The sequence below is a fragment of the Urocampus carinirostris genome, chromosome 12 (genome assembly GCF_059441175.1).
Source record: "Urocampus carinirostris isolate Australia breed hairy pipefish chromosome 12, RoL_Ucar_1.0, whole genome shotgun sequence".
Classification (NCBI taxonomy): Eukaryota; Metazoa; Chordata; class Actinopteri; order Syngnathiformes; family Syngnathidae; genus Urocampus; species Urocampus carinirostris.
In genome coordinates this window covers 26,703,852-26,726,995 of record NC_142360.1, presented here as the reverse complement: position 1 = coordinate 26,726,995, position 23,144 = coordinate 26,703,852, and the positions used below count along the sequence as shown (strand labels likewise).

The following is a 23,144-nucleotide window of genomic DNA, read 5'->3' as shown; positions in this document are numbered from 1 at the left end:
TCCCCTTTTCTTTCTCTTGCTCTCTTCTCTCTTTCTCAATATCAGTTTCTCTCTCTCTTTTCTCTTCTTCTTCTTTTTTTACTATCTTCCCTCTCTTAATCTCTCTTATCACTCTTTTTCTCTTATTGCTCTATATCATCATCTCTTTTTTCTCTCTCCCTTTATTTCTTCATCTCTATCTCCTTTTCCTTTCTCTCACTCCCTTCTCTTTCTCTTCTTTTTGTCTTTTTGTCACTCTCTTCTCTCTTAGTCTCTCTCTCTCTTTCTTTCTCACTCTTCTTTATATTATTGCTCTACATCACTGTCCATCTCTCTTTTTTCTCTGTCTCTCTCAATCTCTGTTTTTTCGCTTACTTTCTCTTTTTCTTTCTCTATTTCACTCTCTCTCTATTATACTAGTCTGCCCCTAGTGAGTTTTTCTTCTACAACATGGGCCCCCGCCCAAATGAGTTTGACACCCCTTTATTAGAGGCATAAATTCGGTTTTCACATTGGGTACCTGCCCACAAAAAAGGGATGCCATAAAGTTTATGGCATAAACTGTACTATTATTTATAATGTCAATTATTCACAATCTGAAGATTTCACATTGGGTACCTGTCCACGAAAGGGATATAACCAACAGAATGTATTGTTTACGGTGTCAAATTTGTACATTAAATAGTCAAGTTAACAAAAACAGACCTCTGCCATCAGACTCACGTAGCTACTTTTCTTTTTGTTTTTCTCTTCAACTATAGTGCACAAGACTTCTGGGCAGTAGCACTGTCACAGGTCATCTCTTAAAGGCATAGCACGTTCAAACAGAAATCGAAACAATTTGCTTTTTTCATATGTAAATATAACTTTGTTGTAACCCATTACATTAAATTGGACAATTCTCTGCAGCACATCCCATACGGTATCACGGGTTATATCGATCTTAACTCAAACATTGGCCTTTGTCTGGGTGGCAATTTGTCCAGGTTCCAATTTTAAATTAAAATATTTCTGAAAAGGAAAGATACTAATCTCAATTTGTGCTTGCCAGTTTTACTAGACACAATGAACTGAGACCAGTCACGTTTGTGTATCACACCTTTCAAAATACAAAGCAAATACAGATCTGCTTCAATTTACTGCTACAGAAACATATTAGTTATTCTGCTAATTACTGAAAAACAGAAGATATTTGACCGCAATATGCTTTTTAGAAATGTCAAGGTTGAAACTTGAGATTGTAGTAGAATGAAGAAAAGAATACACTCCGAGTCGGAGATTTAGGTTTTTGAGAGCCCCTTCCATCGGAGGTGCGTGTTTCCAGGATCGGATTAGGAAAGGATCACGTTTCTCCTCTAGCAGGGGGCTCATTTATTGGAAAACACAACAATGAAACTACATATCTGATTGGTTTATGTGAACACAGGAAACAAATCTGATCGGTTTAGACAGGAATTACATATTTGAATGCAGTGTATAATGTTGGTCGCTAGATGGCGTGTAAGTATAATGAATGAGCAATAAGGATGATTTGGAATGTGGGAGGCAAGTTCTTGAGCGCACTTCCCAGCACCAAAAACGAAACATTGTAAACACAACGCGTCTCTGTAAAAAGAAAGGAATGTGGGAGGCAAGGCCGTCTTTTGACCTTGAAGGCGCTGGCCTCTGAACACCAAGTGAAAATTTAAAACCACACACTTATTGAGTACTCTAAAAATATAAACGTATAAAGATCTAAGAGTACAAACATATAGGAGAATAAGAGTATATAAAACTACAAGAGTGTCAAAGGCACATTTTAACCAGTATTTCCTTTACAAGAACAATCATCAATATGGTGTTACTCATAAGCAATAGAATATAAGTGTGTCTTAAGTCACGTGCGATTCCTTCAAGGTTTAGTTTAATTTTGTTTTGGTCTTTTGGTTTTTCATCAAATCAGTGGTTGTTGTAACAGTGATCTGTGCAGCCCTTTGAGACTTCATGTGAATAAGGGCAATACAATGAATATGACTAAGCAGTGTTCATTTTACCTCTGAAAAGTGATGGGTCCCGGGGACTCGCATGCTGAAAAATCTATGGGTCCCAACAGAGATCTATGGGTCCCCAAAATTTTGTGTTATCGAGGTTGAAATTGTAAATCGGCGACAAATATATAATATAAATCTATATATTCATTCAGTTTTAATTATCACAGTTAATTGGTAATACAAAGCAGTTATCACTTCAGGTTTTTCAGTTTATCAAAATATTGTACATTATACAAAATAATATTGTTGAAATATTAGTCTATGTATTCATGCAGTGTTAATCATCACAGTTAATTGGTAATACCAAAGGAGTTATCACTTCAGATTTTTCAGTTTGGTTTGCGGTCCCGCCACAGTTGTAATGCCTTCTCAAGGTCCAATCCATTATCATCCTCCTCATAGCGTAACCAGGAATATAATTTAGTCCATTTTGGCAGAAAAGTCCTTTTCTTGCTAGTTTTCTTTTGTTTATTTTCTTTCGTCGAATCGTTAGCTTCAACACACGTGTTTTCCTTGCCTCCGCAATCTTCTGAAGAACTTCTCCGCCGCTTTTTCGTGCTGGAATTAATGCCGTTGTTATCACTCTCTGCATTATGTTTCGACTTATTACTGACACTGAAGAAATTAACAATTTTGTGTTGATTTGCGCCTAATACCAACTGTTTTTTTCGGAGGCATACTTGTCTTTCACTCGACGACAAGCACCACAACAATGACATAATCTTGAAACGAGATCTCGGCGAAAACTCGGACCGCGAGACCAAAACAACAATGGCGGATCTGCCTGACAAAAAGTTTGGAGTGCGGTAAATCTTTGTTAAAAAAAAAGTAATTGGGTAATAATGACAATTTTGTGTCAAAGAAGTTGCGTCCTGGGGACGCACGTTGATTTGACACAATGCGTCCCCAGCAAAAATTATGTGTCTAGGACGCAGGGACGCGGGCAAACAAGAACACTGTTACTAGAGCAGTTAGATCATTTAAAGAAAAGCCTATCTCAAGACTTATTACACACTGCTTTGCAGGTTACACGGCTTTCAGCGGCGTGGATTTCGAAGGAACGTTCCATGTCAACACGGTGACGGACGATGACTACGCTGGATTCATTTTTGGTTATCAGGATAGCTCTAGTTTCTACGTGGTCATGTGGAAGCAGGTAGAACAGATCTACTGGCAGGCCAACCCGTTCCGTGCCGTGGCAGAACCGGGCATCCAACTGAAGGTAAGAAGTACGAGGTGAAGCCTGACTTTTTATATGACTGATTATTGGGTAAAGTTTGAAGCTGGGGCATAAGTAAGCTGTCTGAGAAAATCAGATTATTTTGCGGTTTTGGTAGGCCGTCAAGTCCAACACAGGCCCCGGCGAGAACCTGAGGAACGCCCTGTGGCACACTGGTCACACCAGCGACCAGGTCAAACTGCTGTGGAAAGATTCTCGCAACGTCGGCTGGAAGGACAAAACATCTTATCGTTGGTTCCTTCAGCACCGACCCGCTGATGGATACATCAGGTACAAGTAGTGATCCCTAAATGAGGAACCTTTATAAATCTCCCAAAAATATAAAATACAAAACAAATTTAACCCTTTATCTGTTCAACAAATTTAAAGTATACAGTGGAACCTCGGTTTTCGAACGCCTCTCAGTTCGAACAAATCGGAGTCCGACCAAAAATTTGGAGAAATTCTTGCTTCGATGTTCGGTCAAAAATCGGAGTTCGAATGCCGGTAATGCGTGAGTGCGTTCGCTAGGGTGCGATGCTGAGCGGCGTACGGGTGTAGATCGCTCTTTTCGTGACCGACTGTTATCGCGTGCGGACGTGCTTCGTTTTGCTTTCGCTTTTAATATAGGTGTACGAAGTGTTTTAGCCCCTAATTATGCCTCCGAAGAAAGTCAGTGCAAGCAGCAAAGTTGCTACAGGTGAAAAAGGAAAAGTAGTGTGTGCAACTATTGCATTTAAGAAAGAAATAATAGCAAAATATGAAAGAGGTGTACGAGTGTCTGATCTTGCTAGGGAATACCCCACTGTCCACCTGCGCCTTCTGCTGACCACCACAAAGGTAAGAAATCCTATTCATAATTCTTTTCTTTATCCTTTTTTTAATTTTTACAAGTTCATGTTAGCTTACGTACGGAAGATTACGATAACGCAAACGTACGATTAGCCTGGGTTAGCTTTATGTTTACGTTGAACATATAAGGTAAACATTCAGGGTGTTGGAACGGAGCCCAACTTTCAGGGTGTTGGAACGCAGCCCCCTTTCCAATGAACCGCTCACCACTTGTTGTGGAGACCCGGGTGCTAAATGACTTGTAAACGACCTGATTTTTCCATTTTTACACGTTCGTGTTAGCATAATCTTTCGTACAGAAGATTACGATAACGCGGACGTACGATTAGCCTGGGTTAGCTTTATGTTTACGGTGAACATTCAAGGTGAACATTCAGGGTATTGGAACGGATTAAAACGATTTACATTATTTTTAATGGGGAAAATGATTTCGGTGATCGAACAAATCTGTTTTCGAACAGGGTTCTGGAGCAGATTATGGTCAAGAACCACCACTGTACATGGAATCCCCCCACAAATGCATATTGACCAATCACAAGAGAAAGAAGGCATCTCGGAGGGAACCAGCTGTTCATTGGTGGGGAGCTGGCTCGCTTAATTCACTCCCAAGATGATCATAAAGAGGTTTCCTTTGCGAAACTAATACAAAACAAAGTTTAAACATCATATAATCACTTTACGCAACTTTTCTTGTGAGGAGTATTTTTTGTTTATTTTCTTTCTTCGAATCGTTCGCTTCACGTGTTTTCCTGCCTCCGCGATCTCTGCCGTTTTTCCGTGCCGAAATTATTGCCGTTGTTATCACTTTCTGCATTATGTTCACCTTCCCTCAATGACAAGCACAACAATGACGTCATCTCGAAGCAACGAGATCTCGTTTGCCGAGATCGGCGTGCAGACGAAAACTCGAACTGCGAGACCAAAACAACAATGGCGGATCTGCCTGCCGAAAAGTTTGGACTGCGGTAAATCTTTGTTAAAAAAAAGTAATCGGGTGATAATGACAATTTTGTGTCAAAAAAGTTGCGTCCCGGAGACGCACGTTGTTTTGACACTATGCGTCCCCAGCAAAAATGGTGCGTCTAGGACGCAGGGATGCGGGCAAACGAGAACACTGTGATTGTAGTAGGTTTCTTGACCAGAACTGTGTCAACAAGGATTTTCTAGAAGGTCTCTAATGGATTGAGATCAGGACTCTAGGCGGGCCATGTCGGTAATTAAATGTTTTCACGTTCAAGGAAATTCTTTACCCGTTTTGCTGTGTGACATGGAGCGTTGTCCTGCATAGACTGCAGGATGATTGGGCGATGCAGGCAAGTAAGGAATCATGTGCTGTGGAAGAGGTTTCTGACACACATTTGCATTTACTCGGCCATGTAGCTATATAAGGGGCCCAACTCCTGCTGCAAAAAATATGCCCCAAACCATGACACTTCCTCGTCTACCATTCACGGACTTTGAAAAAAAAAAAATATATATACACACTTTAGGTTTAGTCCTTCTCTAATGTGTTAAAATGCTTCCCATCAAACCTAAATAAATCAAAATTTCTTTCATCACTGAAGTAAACTATGGACCAGTTCTCCTCTTTCCACACAGCATGCTCATCAGCAAAGCTCGGTCTAGATTTTTGATTTCTTTTTGCTCATGAGGGGTTTGATCACTGCAGTGTGGGCCTTCAGTCCAAATGTTCTTAAACAGCGAGACAGATCTTTACCATGTTCAGCAGTGAACTGTAGAGCAATTCCAGCTGCAGTGTGGAAATGATGACCCATCGACATCCTCCCCAGTGACCTGTCCTCGCTTGCATTTGTCTTCAATGGACGACCAGCCTTTTTAGGCAACTGTAATGAGTTTGTGGTTTTGTAAATATTCAATATTCCTGAAATCACATTTTTAGAATGATCAACTTGTCTGGCAATGGCTTATAGGGTTATACCTTTCGTTTTCATCTGGACAACCGGCTGCTGTAGTGCTGAAGTGTGCGTGTCGGCACTGAAGTGTCTCCTTCGACTGAAGTATGCGCGGCGCTGAAATGAAGCGCCGAGATGGAGATTTGGGTTTCTCAAATCAAGTGTGAACTCCAGCGCCGAAGTACGCGCAGCGGCAAAGTGTGTTACTCAAGTAAAAGCCCTGTTACTTCAGAATATGACTCAAGTAGAAGTAAAAAATCATCCAAATGATTACTTGAGTAAAAGTAAGTGCATGCTGCGCAGATCCTCCACAAAAGGAAAAAAAAGGGTGAGAGAGAAGCCTGGCCTGAATTAATGATTGACATTTTGTGCCTGACTTCAGGCCCGGGCCCAAAATTTTACCTCCGTTTCACATGGGTCACTCTTTTTGACTACAAAACGTTTGATTTCACTAAAAGGTGAACAATGTTCATGCCTGGTTAAGTGGGCCAGAAAACATTTGTTCTCTGCATGTATTGCTGCACAGGGTTCGCTTCTATGAAGGTCCCAAGATGGTGGCCGACACGGGTGTTATCATAGACGCCACCATGAGGGGTGGCCGACTTGGAGTCTTCTGCTTTTCCCAAGAAAACATTATTTGGGCCAACCTACGTTACCGCTGCAATGGTGAGCAACAATATTTTACACCCACTTGTGACCGTCCACTTGTCCATATATTCAGAAGAACATTAAATCCATTCCGGGTTTCAGCTATTGGAGGAAGCAGTTAGATCAGGGGTAGGGAACCTATGGCTCAGGAGCCATATATGGCTCTTTCCATGAGAACGTATGGCTCCGAAATAAAATGTAACGATTGCACATCTCTCTGTGGCGTTACAAAGTCAAGTGATTTCATCCCGATTTTGGTCCATTTAAAGCCGAAGCAACTTAATGCAGAAGTTTGATAAGAAACCGTTTAAACTGATAAATAAAAACGCTGGCAAGTACAGGTGGGCGGATCCCTGCACACAGCGCAAGGCACTTCCTTCTCCCTCGCTCAGTGCAGTCAACACCCAGTGAATATGACGATATGCTTATCGTTTGCAGTAATTTGTGACATTTTTACAAAAGAACCTTGCATGCACATTGTTTTGAAATCGTTATTGAGGACAAATTTCATAGAAAAAAAATTGCCTCAACACTCTTAACTGAAGGTGGAAGACAAATTGTAAATGGCATATTTACATTGATTTGGGACACAGGATTTGGCATTACAGTATTATCATTTAATACATTTGATTAAATCATCAAGTAAAATAAAATGTGCTGAAGAATTAGCTTTTGTCTAAAGTGTTTGGCAGTTTTTTTCAATTTTGTCCGAAAATATATGATGTGGCTCTCTCAATTTATTTTTAAAACATTTTTTTGCTTTTATGGCTATTTGGGTCAAAAAGGTTCCTGACCCCTGGGTTAGATTTACGCAGCACAAAAGGGGTGTAACAGAAAAACACAATCATTTTCAGTGTGACAGTTTTCTGTAGACTTTGGTGTGATATACTTTTAGTATAGAAATAAAATGAATTATGAATATGCTTTGAAATAACTTTATTTTTGTGCCATTTTTGTACGAATAAGTACTGAATTAGAACACTATCAATTAATGGAATACTCCACTAGTAAGAATATACATTTAAGCCTGAAAATATTTAAAGGGTGACACAAGAGTTGTAATTTTAACTGGTCCACATAAACCCATGCCGATATACAATACAATATGGGCTAAAATTTCGAGATCTCAGCGGCGTGTTGAGTCTTTCCACATTCAAATCATAATACGAGTTCAGGAATTATACCCTTTTAAACTCTTTATACCCTTTTACAAGGGACCAAAAGTAATTGGACAATTGACTCAGTGTGGTGCATTTGAATCAGAAGGCTCCTCCCTTGTCAACCTGTCATCAATTAAGAAGTGAAAAGGTCTGAAGTTGATTGTACGTGTATAGAACCTAATGTTGTGACTAGACGTCATATGTTCGAAGGAGCTCTCAGTTGGAGGTGAAGCAGAAGATCCTGAGACTAAAAAAAAAAAAGAAGAAATGTATAAGAGAAATAGCTGAAATGCTTGTAAGAGCCAGAGCAAAATGTTTAAGAAAAAAGGAATAGACTGGAAAAGTTGGAAATTCAAAAAGGCCTGGACACTCACAGAAGGCAACAGCGATGAATGATTAGCGAATACTCTCCATGGTAAAGAAAAATCCATTGACAACATCTATCGAAGTGAAGAACGCTCTTCAGGAAGTGGGTGTATCTGTCTATAATAGAGGACTTAATAAAGTAAACACAGAGGTTTTACCAATAGATCAAAGTTAAAAGTAAATTGATTTGTCATTTTTTTGGACTTGCTTAACACATAAAACTCAATAAAAGTGCACGAGAGTTCAGTAGTCTTATTGCCTGGTGGATGAAACTATTAGTAAGTCTAGTAGTGTGGGAGCAAAGGCTTCTGTATTTTTTTCCTGAGAGCAGGAGGCTGCAGAATGGGTTGTGTTGTTGGCAATTGGTGATGGCTTTGCAGTAAGAGGTCTTGCAGGTAGGGAAGTGATACCTCAATTATCTTCTCAGCTGTTGTCACAATGCCCAGTAGTTGGTGCAATGCAGCTGGAAATGATGCTTTTGAGGGTTTTTGGTAGAATGTAGTCAGGATGGGTGGTGGAGCTCTTGCTCGCTTGATATTGTGCAGGAAGTAGAGGCACTGTTGTGCTCTCTTGGTCAGTGATGCAAGTGATTCATCAGTCCCAGAAATCGACAGGCCAGACCTGACTTTGCTAAAAACAAAAACACCCCAATTAGGCAGCCCAGTTCTGGAAAATTCTTCCATTGACAGATGAGACAGAGATAAACCTCTACCAGAATTATGGAAAACAAGAAAATTGGAGATATAAGAGAACAGTGCATGATCCAAAAGTACATCAAATCATCTGTGGTAGAGTCAGTCTGATGGCATGAGTATTCATGGATTCCAAGAGCACTGGGTCACTTGTGTTAATTGATAAATGTACAACAGATAAAAGTAGCAAGATGAATTCTGAAGTATTTAGGGACATACCTTTTGCTCAGATTCAGCCAAATGCTGCAGAGTTTAATTGACGCCGCTTCACAGGGCAGATGGACAATGACCCAGAGCATATAGAAAACCAAGGAGTTTATTATGGCAAAGATTGGAATATTCTACAATGATCAAGCGAATCTCCAGATCTCAACCCAATCGAGCATGCATTTGACTTGCTCGAGACAAGGCTTAAGGCTGAAAGACCCACAAACAAGCAACAACTCAGCTGCTGCGGTAGAGGCCTGGCAAGGCATCAAGGAGGAAACCCAGTGTTTGATGTTGTCCATGGGTTCCAGACTTCAGGCAGTGAATGCCTCAAAAAGGATTTAACAAAACATTGAATAAATAACCTTTATGGTTGGATTACACTTAATTGTCCGTTTACTTTTGAGCCCCCAAAATGTGGTGTCTGAAAAGCATTTTTCAGTCAGATGTTGTTGTTCAACCACTTGGATTAAACATTACAGTCTGCACTTCAATTCTGGTCAAAATATTTCAAGCCCAATTTAGTAAAATTGTTTGTCTGTTTAAATATTTTCGGGCTTAACCGTACTGATGCCCGAGTATACTCAGGATATATTTCTTTCCTCAGGGCAGTGGAAAATAGTTTGGTAAACTAACAAGTTATCTCTGTCCACAGACACTTTGCCAGAAGACTTCGACAACTATCGTGCACAGCAAGTTCAGCTGGTGGCCTGACAGAAATGAGTCATCAAAGAGCTCTCTAAGAGTCAACTTACATTAAGATGCAAACTTCTTAAATTAAAGATTATTGGCAGTGTCTTCAATTATTGCCAATTGCCACTGGAAAAAGAGAATAGGAAACCTTTGGGTTAGCATACTGATAATCGTATATAAGGTATGTTTTTAATTTCTACAGTCTTTTGAATTTATAACCCTAACGATGATAATTCTTGGGTCAAAGCAATAGTGGGATTTAATTTTGTGTACACTCTCCGAGGGCATAATGATTTGTTTAAACCAGGGCTCTCAAACCTTTTTCAAGCTGTAAGCTACCTTTTGTTATCAATTAGTGCAAAAAGCACCCAGTTTGATATGAATTTCTAAAATAGCAACTTAGCTAGATGGCTTGATAGATAGCTAAAAATGTAGCTTGATAGTTGGCTGGAAAAGTAAACAGGTAAAAAGCTAATAGGGAGCTAGATCACTAGCTAAAAGAGTAATGGCCAACACAATGGCCAGATAGAAAACTTAAAACGAAGCCAGATACCCAGCTAGAATGGAGCCCAAAATTTAGCTTGATAACTAACAGAAAAAGTATTCAATGTTAGCTAGATAGCATGCGAAAATGTATTAAAGCTAGCTTAAGTTAGCTAGAAAGATATACAGGTAAAAAAAAACTAAACGGGAGCTAGCTAGTTAGCTAAAAGAAAAAAAGCCAACTAGATCGATTTTTTTTCCAGGAAGCCCATGAACTGGAATGTATTTATTCGAATTTCTGAGACAACAATTTATCATGTTATTACTAAGTTGTTACTATGTTATTACCACGTTACATATTAAAAATAGGGTTGGACTCAGTCAACCGACCAAAAGTAATTTTATTAGAAAATCCCAAAGACCCAGCACTGATGGGCTATTTTCAGTAACAAGCACCCCAGCTGTCCTTAGGGGGCCCCTCGGCACCAGGAAAGAGACCCCTGGTCTAAACCATGGATAGATCTAGTATAATGTATAGCTAAAACTATTTATCTACTATTGTACATCCATATATTTTGTACATTTTCACTTTTGCGAAAACTGTGTGAGCTGAATATATTGACATTTCGTTCTGTATACATGTGTCTGAGAATGACAATAAAGCATATCTGAATCTGAATCAAAGTAGGCTACTTAGTAAGATAGCCAGTGGTAATTTACCCTTCTGTAGGGAACATATGTACACACCAACTAATATGTAAACTTTAGGCCTGGCATGTCCAAAGTCCGGCAGTCTCTGTCATAAAATTAACAGGTGGCCCGCTGGTAATGTTGCTACAGTATTGACAAAAAAAAATAAAAAAAATAAACATTTCATCAGATGATGGCAGTAGCCCTTTGGCCACCTCGGCTTTCTGTGAGAATTTTATCCCACCCTATTTCTGACATGGCAACTATAAATGAAAAAAAAAGGAAAGTGGACTAAGGGCCACAGCTTCCAGGAAAAGGCTAACTGGAAACAAACACTGTGAAAAGGTGAGGCAACTGGAAGCCGTTTTAACGGCACACCAGCGCTTTTTCACAAGACCCTGCATATCAAATGAAAATGCTACAAAGGCGAGCTAAGAGGTCGTGACGCTGATCGCCAAGCACTGCAAATCTTTCAGGGAGGGTAAATTTGTTAAAGACTGTTCAAAGAATGCTAGGCTGAATAGTCGCCCTTAAACATTTTCAGCTTACCAAATCTGGCCCGCTTTCTGAAAACTTTGGACACCCCTGCATTAAACAATCTGTACGCAACAATAAAACTTGAACTATAAACGTTAAGCCACAAAACATAAGTTTCTTAACAGTTTTTTAGTGGTAATCAAACAGAACATTTCACAAGCATGCACATATCCAAAATAATCTTTCAGATTTGCATTTGGAAATACAAGGTACAAAAAAAGACAATATACAGCAAGGTCGTCACATCATGCATGTCCACGTTGAGACATTTTTGCAAATAAAGATAATGAGCAGAAAACAAAAGAAAAACTTACCCACATTCTATTTAATTAGCATTTTTTTCTTTCAGTTTATAAACAAACGGTCACGTTTGGAGAATCACGAGGCAACAAATAAGTACCGACAGTTTCTTTACTACGACTTACAGGACAACGGTGATAAAATGCTATTCCCACAAGAAGCTTTAAGAGGAACTCAATGGGCATTTTCTGAAGCTGTTCACACTTTTGAATGAACTGTACAGTTCTTTAGAAAAACGTGTGGAATTAAAGGGACCGTTTTGTCAGACCAGAGCAAAACATACGAGCAATAAAGACAGAGTGGAGAATGCAACTCGTCTCCCTTTGCGTTTTAGCGACGGTTTACCTTCATGAAGCCAAAACGAGTGAATGTTGTGCTAAATCAACCTGCAGGTTCAACTAAAGCATGCAGAGAAGCCAAAAGATGATCGGTCCCTCCGACTGCTTCTACTCATCAGCTTTAGTCGCTTCTTGCTGCCCAATATTGCACAATTTGACTCGGCCCCGCTGCTTCGAACTGAAAAGAAAATCGGAGGTTTAACTTCTTAACCCTTGGATGCATGACTTATCAGTACATACTCTTCTATGAGTGATGGCAGAAAAAAAACAATAAAAATACTCATGGAATCGTGTCATAAACACGTCTTATAAGGAAAACCCGGAGATTTTGAAAAATAAAAACCGATGGGGTCATTTTTGACCCCACTCATGCATCCAAGGGTAGTCATTGGCACTGAATGTGTTTGAAAACAAAAAAAAATGTAAACAGGTTATCTTTTGCAAAACAATTAACTTAGTAGCCATTTTCAATATTTTTTTTAAAGTTGTATTAGCTGCCTAACGTGTGTCTATTTTAACTTGATTTGTATCCAGCAAGCGAGCAAGCCGAGTATGGAGGCACAATCCTGTCGTGTAGAAATAAATGTATAAATACATTGATACCTAGAATGGTACGCCAGATCATAACATGAAAACCTAAATACATCACCTAATACCTTAATATGACAAATGCAATGTATATTTCTATGCATTTTGTCAAATTATTCAGTATTGATTTTCTCACATTCAAATGACAGAGATTCCATACCCTTTTCATGGCCGAATTCAAGCACTTTGTAAGGACATTCAAAGCATATTTTCCAATTTCTGCAGTACCAGAAATAAGGAAATCCGAAGTGAATCATGTATTTTCCAGAACTAAAAATGTATCCGTGATTTACATGAGCGATTTTTAATCTTGCATGTTAATTTATCAAGACGTATGATTTTTAGATAGTAAGTAAATCGCAAATTTATTTGTGGATCCGAACTATACATTTGTAAATAGTTTTGAGACATATCTCTCTGCATTTAGGTTTCGGGTAAAAAATGACAGTTGAACCAAAATTCAATCATGAAAAACATACCATTAAAATTCAAGCATTTTCAAGGATTTCAAGCACCGGTACAAACCCTGAAATGAGGAGCCAGAGCTTTTCACCTATTGGTTTAACAGCGATAAAGGAATGGGATACTAATGTCTTGCTTCCCGCTAGGTGATGTAAGAAAGACATCGCAGTTGATTGGTGCATTTATCAACCAATAGGTGAAAAGCTAGGCCAGTTTGTCCCACCCCCACATTTGAATACCTTTAGTTGGGACAAAATAGACAAATAAATAATTTTTAAAAATAGTGGAAAAAAAGGGATTCGTTAAATATTAAGGTATTACGTGATTTGTCTTCATTTATTTAAATGGTGTATATTTGTAGGTGTTTATACATTAATTTTTCCTTATGGCAGGTTTGGTCCTCCATAGAAGCACCTTCGACATCTGACGCAATAAAATCCTATGTAACAAACAAACAGCAAACTCATTTCGTTGCGACATCATTAATGTTCACTAACTTTGGAATTAGACTGCAGCTTTGCATTCCGGCATTTCTATTTTTTTTTTCTTTCTTTTTTTAAGTTTGAGTTGTCCAACTCGATATAGATAACCGAGACATTTAGTTTGAGGTGATTTGGTGCACGTGCTTGTGAACGGGGGACGGTTGAATAACCATTGAGAATTACATTCGGAGCGACGTTCCTTCACAACACGAGCGCACGAGCTGCACCAAAGTAAGCCCTTTCGATATTTGCATCCCCTAAAATCGTCACGCGTACAAAACAACGAGACAAGCTGAAATATATCTTACAAAATAAAAATAGAGGACACCTCTGTTCTTTGACATTAAAATATCTCCGTAATATACATCTGGTGTGAAACAGTCAGCATTCAAATCAGGCAAAGAAGTTCCTGTACAAAAGCCGGAAAGTCACAAATAAAGTGCTAAGCAACCGTAGGACTAAACATTGCACAAAAAACCAGGGAAAAGAACAAAGAAAACACCCCGACTGGTCCGAAAACGTGACAAAACAACACAAAAGAGAAAGAAAAACGACAATCGTATTTAATTTTCCTTGAGCAGAAATAAAGTGAAATGTGAGGGAGTACCGGAAAACCAACCGGCTTAGTGTCATCAGGTTTTTCGGTCTACACGGGCATAACGCCCAAAAACGGCAAAATCGCCATCTTTGCAAGAAAGAGCCGTGTGCGACCATTTTCTGCCCCTCTGCAAAGTGATATGCTACAGCGGGAAGAGACGAGAAATTCGGATCAGAGTCCGGTGTTCTGAAATTCCTTCCTACCCATATAGACGTCCTACCAATCTCCAGTGCTCATGCAGAATACTGTTAGCAATTTGTGCCTTTGAATGCGGTGAGTACTTACAGGGATCGTACACCTTTTTCATGGGCGAATTCAAGCACTTTTCAAGGCCAATTTTTCAACGTTTCAAGTACCTTCAAAGGAGGAAGTCCAGTGCCGATCAAAAGAACATTTTTTGCTGTTGTAGACTTTGATGACTAAAATAAAGTCGCTAGCTAGCTTCTAGCACATACTCTGTGTTATTTTGAGCTCTTCTAATCTATGATCTACGTTTTTTTGTTTCAACGGGCTGCTATAAATAGACATGAATTCTGCCATTCTGCTTCAATAATGTGCGGCACAGCTTGGCTATGACACACTTGTTTACAAACATGGAAATGGCTCTATAGCTGTTGGGTAATAATTGAGTTAAATACAGAAGACAAAAAAAGAAAGTACTGTATGTAGAAAAAGCGGAAACATTAGCCAATATTGGATTTATTTTAATTATACCGATTGCCCTGAAGAAAAGTTTATTTAATCTTCCAATCTTAGGGACTGTTCCTCTTTTGCTTTTTGTTCAACTTATAATAATTTCTATTTTTTGAATGTTTTCCACAGGATCTAAACCGGTTAAAATAGAATTGTAAATAGTTACTTTTTTGGCATTTTGTTATTTATCCGTAGCACTTAAAAGTTAATATTTTAATTTTTCATTTGATTATTTTGCAGTTTCAGGGATTTTTAGTTGTCGACTATAAACTAATTCAGTGTGTACAGAGCTAAAATTGTTTTGTAGTTTACTTTTTTTTGTAGATCAGTGAATATTTAAATTTATATTTAATGTTTTTAAGCGATACCCTGCAAAGCATATGAAAGTACTATTTACTTAATAATTTGGTGCATAATATTTTATTATTGATATAATATCATTAAAAAAAATATATATCTGAAGAGCTGTTTGGTGAGCCGAGCCAATAAAAGTGGATTTTCCAAATAGAGCTGTCCTCTTCGGCGTGACTGATAGTGGGCGGTGACGCTTCACATTACAACGCCATAATGACAAGCTACCAGAGCAGGCGTGTTAGCGTCATTTTCACGCACTTTAAAAAAAAAAGGCCTCATTTATTGTGTGGTCTATAGTCAAACTGACAAACATGGCAATGGCAACAATGTCAAACTTTTTCCTGACCTTGAAAACACAACATTAAAATTCAAGCATTTTCAAGGATTTCAAGCACCCGTACTGACCCTGGTTTCTCGTTTTACTCGACTACAAAGAAAACAAAATTGCTGCTGTCCGGTCAGCCCAAGGTAGGACATCACAAGAGGGTAGAAGAAGGGTTTAGCAGAACACCGGCATTCCCACCAAGACATCCCCAGGCCGTTTGGCCACGGGTATACGGCCACACTTAGTATTACATTCTTTTATAAGTCATGTTATAGCATAATACAGACTTGGAGGTCACTAAACAGGGAAAAGATTGAACTGTTGCGCAGGAGAAGCCATCCATGCATCCCTCGAGACTTTTGCGGCAGCGTTACGTTACACCGAGCTAGCAAGGTCTTAGCTCAGAGGCTTGAAACTCTCAAGATTCTTCATGCATTGATTCGGCTATAGTGTATATGTACAAGGTACGAGGAGGATTGTTCAGAATTACAGACAGAAGTGAGACGTGCCAAAGGACGCCGTCGATCAACTTCAATCGGACATACATCGATCGTATATCAACGGCAGTCTTGAAACAAAAAAAATCCAGCTGAGGTTTACATAGTATGTTTTTTTTTCATTTAGAATTATTTTGGGGAAAAATGCCTGTCCAAAGAAAAGTCTTAAAGCTCCAATTAATCAATGCAAAGTAAGCAGAAAAATCGATTGGTTCTTTATCCATCTCCAGCGGCGGCCAATTTTTTTTAGATTGTAAGTGACATCACCACAGTTGCTCAGGGTCTATGTGGCGTTTGGGGACACCTGGAATCTGGACTTTGACAACTTCATGGCACAGTGACATCATTTCTATCGTCAAGTTCTGAATTGTGAAGTAAAAGAAGGAATAAATAAATGAACTAGACAGGGGGTCGGCAACCTTTTTGAAGCTAAGACCGCACTGTACAAGTGTTTTACTTATATTTGAATCAATACTTCAGTGTTCATTTTACCTCTGAAAAGTGATGGGTCCCGGGGACTCGCATGCTGAAAAATCTATGGGTCCCAACAGAGATCTATGGGTCCCCAAAATTTAGTGTTATCGAGGTTGAAATCGTAAATCGGCGACAAATAAATAATATAAATCTATATATTCATTCAGTATTAATCATCAAATTATTAATTCACTTTCTGCATCAAATTATTGTTGGTAATATACCGATTAAAGGGGTAACTACAAACCTGTCTTTTTTTTTATTTTCTCCTTTTATACTTCCTTTTTTTCTTAACTTCTTTATACAACATAATTCGTAAGTGAGCCGTTTGAGAGCCGGCTCTTTTTAATGAGTTGAGCCAAAAAAGCCAGTTCTCTAAAAAAAGACGGACTTCCTTTCACTACACAACGAGATCTCGTTGGCTGAGATTGTTGTGCAGACGAAAACTCGAACCGCGAGACCAAAACAACAATGGCGGATCTGCCTGAAGAAAAGTTTGGAGTGCAGTAAATCTTTGTTAAAAAAAAGTAATCGGGTAATAATGACATTTTTTTTGGCAAAAAGGTTGCATCCTGGGGACGGACATTGATTTGAGACTATGCGTCCCCAGCAAAAATAATGCGTCTAGGACGCGGGGACGCAGGCAAACGAGAACACTGATACTTTTGTTGAAATAAATGAAATGAAAGTTTTCTTACAACACTAAGAGTCACTGAATGATACGCACTGATGCTTCAACTAAGTATCAGACCTGTCAACGTACACGTTTCCCCCGTATTTTACAAGGTTATTGATTATTTCAAATCGTGTACTTCGTAAGGGATTTTTTAATGGTATTTTTTAGAAAAAAAAATCGAAAAATTAAAAAATAATTCGTGTTAGACCAATCATTTTTTCTTGCCCATTTTGGCTCTAATCCAGATCCTCTCTGTCATCATCGTAGATTGCTAAAATTGTCCTGGTACACTAGCAAATGTTAATATCTTTGATCAACGCCAGGCTAAATAGTCTACCTTTACACATTTTCACCTCACTAATTCTGGCCCAATTTCTGAGAAGTCTGGACACCTTTGCATTCAAACAAGCCCAAAGGTGTTTAGAATCACTTCATTTGCATCTTGAATAAGGCTTTTGCCTTTTAACTGTGGATTATATTTAGTAATTTGATACAGCTCACGTAATACAAGGATGATTTGTGAAAACTGCTCAAATAATGAATCAAAACCAGCCAATTTTTTTGTTTCCATTTCCCTGTGAGGTTAGAACTTTGCCTGAGCCATGGTGATGTCATCTTTACAGCAAATGATGAAACGAGTGGATAAAATAAGTGGATTTTACTGCTTATCGCATCCCACAAACACAATGCTCATTTGAATACCGGGTTTGGACTACTAAAGGTGCATCAAACTTGATTAAAAAATAAATTACATTTTGTAACTCAAAGTGGATGTCAACCCAAAGAATTTCCTTACAATACAAGGTGTTGCAAAAGTCTTGGGCACATTGAATATTTAGGAAAGCATCAAGGATATACAAACACGGCTTGAGGCGAGTTGTGTAACCAGTGGTGCTCACATTGCACATATTTGAATATTCGTTATAAAAATTGAGACGACAAGCTTTCCGAATTTACCAGATGTGTATTTAAATATTTAATAGATTCCGAGATATTCAATGTGCCCAACACTTTTGGGACACCCTGTGTTATGTTGTATGGGCCTTTACTAGTCACAGCTAAGGGTGGGGCCCTCTGAATCTCTCAATAAACGTCCAAATCTGATTTTTTACGCCGTATAACATAAAAAGGACGGTTATAAGAAGTGTGGTGCTGTATATCACTCGGAACATGTAGTTTTTAAACAAACGCTGAAGTCAACTAGACAAAAGCAGAAGTTGACGCCAACTGTATCGCGCTAAAATATAAACGCACCAGAGGTGCCTGAGTGAAGTCGGGCTGGACTGTATTTGCTCTTTTGACAGCTACCGTTAATCAACCATAAACCTTAGAGCAGGTGTCTTCAACGTCGTGCCCCCTTAAGAAAGTTGAGGTGCCTGCGGACCTGTTCTGAAAATATCTTCCCTGTGCTGGGTTATTGTGATTTTTTTGTGTGAAATAATTAGTCCTATTTTTATTAATAAACCTGGTCATAACATAGTAATAACATGTTCATTATTTTAGGAATTCAAATAAATAGATTTCAGTTTATGGGAAAAAATATTCTATTAAGTATAATTATTTTTAAGAAATTACAAGGAAATTAGAATGAGAATCTATTTATGTGCCCTTTGAGCAAATTTAGTAACAAAAAGTAGCTCTCAGTTTAAAAGGGGTTACAGCCTTAGAGCTTCAGAAAACTCAGAAAAAGATTTATTTTGCTATTTTACTCAAAACAGAAGTTATGGAGTGTCAATTTTTTTCACTAAACCAGATCATTCTTTCATTAGTGTAATTATGTTTTTGACCACCAGTGATTGGAAAGTGTAGGTTTCCACCCAGATTTAAAAAAACAGCACATGGGGTTCTGTGCAGAAATTTGAAAACATGTCACCCTAATTCTATGATAAACATGGTCTCTAAAAGGTCAAAGTCCCTAACTCTCTATTCATGACAATATAAATAAGGAGCAGTAACAGCAATTTTCAGGTACTGAATTTGTCTTCTAGACTGAGATGAGTGTGTGCCATTATTTCACTTGTTGTTTCCATTTGTTGCAAAGCATAATTATTCAACACAGCAAGTGTTTGAATTAGTGAGCGGAAAACATATATTAAAAATCCTCCAATCATCGTTTGATAATCATACACCCATATTTGCAATTGAATCGTGAGATTCCCACCCATAGTGACGGCTTTTTGTTTTTGTTCAATATGAGTTAGGAAGCAATCTCCACCCGTTTTGATCCATCTCCGGGGAAGACATTTTGATACTTTTTTGTCCACTGAAGTATCAACATGCTGAGGCTTAAGTTAACGAACAAATCAAGGTTTTGCCCCAGGAAGACGGTGAATGTCTACCTCCAGACATAAATAAGAGTGGGTAGATTTTGTTTATTAACTCATTCCACAAATGTGAAACAAATGCTCATTTTAGACTAGTTAGGCGCCTGAAAGACAAATTTTAGGAAATTCCTTGGGTTGACTTCTGTTTAAAAAGTAATAACATGCTGCCAAAGTAAAATAAAAAAAGATATCATGAACTTAAATTTAAAAGTAGTTACCATTTCAAGCAATTAAGAAATATTTCCAATTGATTCGCGCACAAAGTATGTTCAACGTTAAAATGAATACAGCTTTTCAAATATGAATACGAGGTGACTGCGGGGCACCCGCATATGTGTTTTTTCCTTTGACGTCCTGTTTAAGTCTGGCTTGCATAGGAACCACATATCTGTTCAAAGTACAGCAGACCCATGCGTAACAGTAAACAAATAAAAATAAAAACATCGCGATAAGGCCTCACTCGCAGGCCAAGCTGGGACGCCATCTCAAGAGTTGCGTAACAAGCACAAATAATCTTCATGTCTGTACACGAATGCTAAAAACACACCGAAAAAGATCACGCGACGCGTAGCACAACGCTCAGGGAAACTCTGACAAAAGGCCACCGTGGGACGTTTTCGGCTAAATCTGAATGTGGAGCGAGCTGATATTATTGTAGAGAAAATCTTTGTAAACATGAATTTGAAAATCTGTAAACAGTTGATTCCACCGCATCCCTGATTGTTTTTGTCACCATTAGTGTTGGTAACAACATGCGATGGAGATCATACTTGTGGAAAAAAAAGAAAAACATGGTGATCGAAATAAGGTAACAGTTCTAACAAAGACGTGGCGAAGCTCGCCTTTCGGTTGTGTACATTAAGACACTTTCCATTTACGTGCCTTTGGTATAAATATTTTCCAGGAATTGATATGAAAACGCCCAACAGCATGTACTCGCTTGATGACGAGTGTTTTTTGTAAGAGCTTCCCTTCAAGGAGCAAAAATCCTCCCCATACTTGCGCTCCTCCTTTTTTGTCTACCCCCTTCACTCACTCTGTAAGATTTCAATAATTTGGCTATTAAGAGTACCGCTACAAAATACAGTACATTGATTTGTCAGATCTTACACAACATAATCACAAAAAGCACTAGAACAAAAAATACGGCTCTGTCAAATACGAGAAGAGATACGAAAATATGCTGTCACATCAGACACTTAACAGTAGAATACTCATGTAAGGCAAAATCGGGTGAGTTTTCACAGTGACTTCTTCCAAAAGATTTCAGATTTGAGAGTGTACCCAATTGACTTGTCAGAAGCCAGCCCGGCAAAAACGGATCTTTGACTGCCGTCAACGGCAATGAAAGAGACAAAAGAAGACAATATCCCTTCTGTCGGCTTTTCTTCATTAGAAGAATGAATTGTGTTTTACCTGATTTCCGAAAAAAATTAACAACCCTGCTTTTGGAGCTGACGTGTTTTCGGCGAGCGGTGTGGCAATTTGTCACTTACGAACTACGGCAACCAATATGGCACATGCGACACTTAAAAGCAACTATGGGGAGGTTTTGCACTCCTTCATTACATAATAGCTTCAACATAGACACGATTGAAACGGGTCCCAAAGTCCGAAATTAACAAATTACATCAGTGCAGATTCGCACTACGCCCACCAAAAGCGTTTTGGCATCGGTTGAAACCAAACCAAACAAACATTGAAACAAACACATGAACAAAACACAGTGCATGATTTGAAACCAAAAATATTTGGTTGTTAAAAATAAAGCTTCGAGTGCGATAGCTGTTGAATACCTCCAAAATATTGACAAAGATGATACGTATACTTTAGTCTCTGCAGCTTTCTGCTACCAGCAAATATAAATAAAAAAAGAGAAGATGAGTAGGAAAAAAATGTGCGATTTTTTGGGGGAAAATATGCGGCGTTTAACGTTGTACTGTAAACACAGTACTCTTAGCCGAAGTGCCGAGCGACCGTTTTCTTTTCAAAAAGGACAGCGAGGCCTTTCCCGGAAGCCCAGCACGTCCTTTTACCTGTAGTCTTTCGGCGGCGCGTCATGGTGTCAAAAGGGCTTTTACCGAGTGGCTGGACGGCTGAGCGGTAAAGGATTCCACCCCTTGAGCTGTCCGTCATATTCACACCATCGCATCCGGAGTTTTACCCAAGTCATCCGAGCCGTCGGCGTCACAGCCGGTCCATTCGGAACGTGTCCTCTGTGGCGGGGTCCGCCAGCACCATGTCTGGGTCGTTGAGCATGTGCAGCCCGTCCAGGGTCAGGGGGTCGATCTTCAACTCGTCCAGCGGAAACTGAGAGTCGGCGTCGAAGCTGACGTCGCCGACACCGGCCAGGGAGTTGGTGAGCTCTTTGGAGAGGCTCGGCGGTGACTCGCCTGTGACTGCCACAGTACACACAAATGAGTGTGCAGAAAATACTGGTGCTTTTCTATCTTTTATTTTTTCAAGCCCATTGAGCATAAAATTATTTTTAACTAGAGAAGACGAAAGAAAATGTAGTAGAGACCCCCCGCGCTTCAATTATTGCTGTTTACTCCTTTGCAGATTATTAAATGACTTGATTTTGTCTTTGTTGTCATTAATATCACTGTATCTTGCATTGTGTACAGCGGAGACAGATTGAGGAGGGTGCTCTGTATTCGGTGTGACTGTGTGCGTGGACGTGATAGGCTGAAGTGACTGACTCTGAGGAAAGTCAGAAAAACGCAAAGAAATACTGATCACCAGTGAGTGCCACAACTCGTTGGAAACCGCTACATCCGGGACAGTCCTTTGTTAATCATCGTGGAGTTCTGTGTCCATTCGAGGACACCAGATGCTAGCACGCAGCTAACCCCCTAAATTACTTTCATACGATGAAGAATCCCTCCAATTTCGTTTTACTTTTGTACAATTACAATAAAAACATTCATTTAACAGCCATTATTAAATGTATAATTTTTTTCTTCACCATTGTATACTCTCACTTGGTAATGACGTCATTTCGAGGTGAGTTTAACCCTTTGGGGGCTTTTATGAAGATGTGTCACCACCGATTTTCGTTTTTCGCAGGTGTTTCTGGTCCCCATTAATCGTGAAAACCGAGGAATCTCTGTACTGAAGTAAAAAACAAGTCAATTAATTTGAAAATTTACAGTTAATGCATCATGATGACATATCTACCCCGTTGCTGTGCCTTTGACCCCATAATCTGTAGGTTTCCAAAGCTATACTTTTGCAAATAGATGTTTTTGATGTATGTCACTAAACCTGCTTTTTGCTTTGTGGTTTTTGTTAATCGTTTGTGGTGTCAGAATCACTGTATGTTTCATTTCTACTCTGTTTTGGAATTAAATGGAGCTTGGACACTACTCTTGACTTCTTAGCACTTTTTTCTAAGATGAGTTAAGCTGCTGATAAAATTGTGTAACACACACAAAGAGGGTAAAACATGCCTTCAGGACAGGACGACCAGCATAAGTGGCAGGGAAATGACCAAAATGGCTGCTGGACACCACAACCCCTGGCGGGCAGAAACTGTGAGAAAGGGCAGATGTAGGCAAATGT

General features: G+C 39.1%; 2 protein-coding genes across 3 annotated transcripts in view; one reads left to right on the top strand and one right to left on the bottom strand.

Moving 5' to 3' along the window:
• comp (cartilage oligomeric matrix protein) overlaps positions 1-9,868 on the top strand; it is a 43,974-nt gene extending 34,106 nt beyond the window's left edge. Inside the window, exons 16-19 of the mRNA XM_088350194.1 lie at positions 3,035-3,231; positions 3,347-3,519; positions 6,520-6,659; positions 9,722-9,868. Of these exons, the coding sequence (XP_088206320.1) occupies positions 3,035-3,231; positions 3,347-3,519; positions 6,520-6,659; positions 9,722-9,780 (569 nt within the window). The 3' untranslated portion in view covers positions 9,781-9,868. The remainder of the gene's footprint in view (positions 1-3,034; positions 3,232-3,346; positions 3,520-6,519; positions 6,660-9,721) is intronic.
• Positions 9,869-11,579: 1,711 nt separating this feature from the next.
• crtc1b (CREB regulated transcription coactivator 1b) overlaps positions 11,580-23,144 on the bottom strand; it is a 34,105-nt gene continuing 22,540 nt past the window's right edge. For both annotated transcript variants that reach the window (XM_088348998.1, XM_088348999.1), the window contains one exon: positions 11,580-21,979. In XM_088348998.1, the coding sequence (XP_088205124.1) occupies positions 21,768-21,979 (212 nt within the window). In that variant the 3' untranslated portion in view covers positions 11,580-21,767. The remainder of the gene's footprint in view (positions 21,980-23,144) is intronic.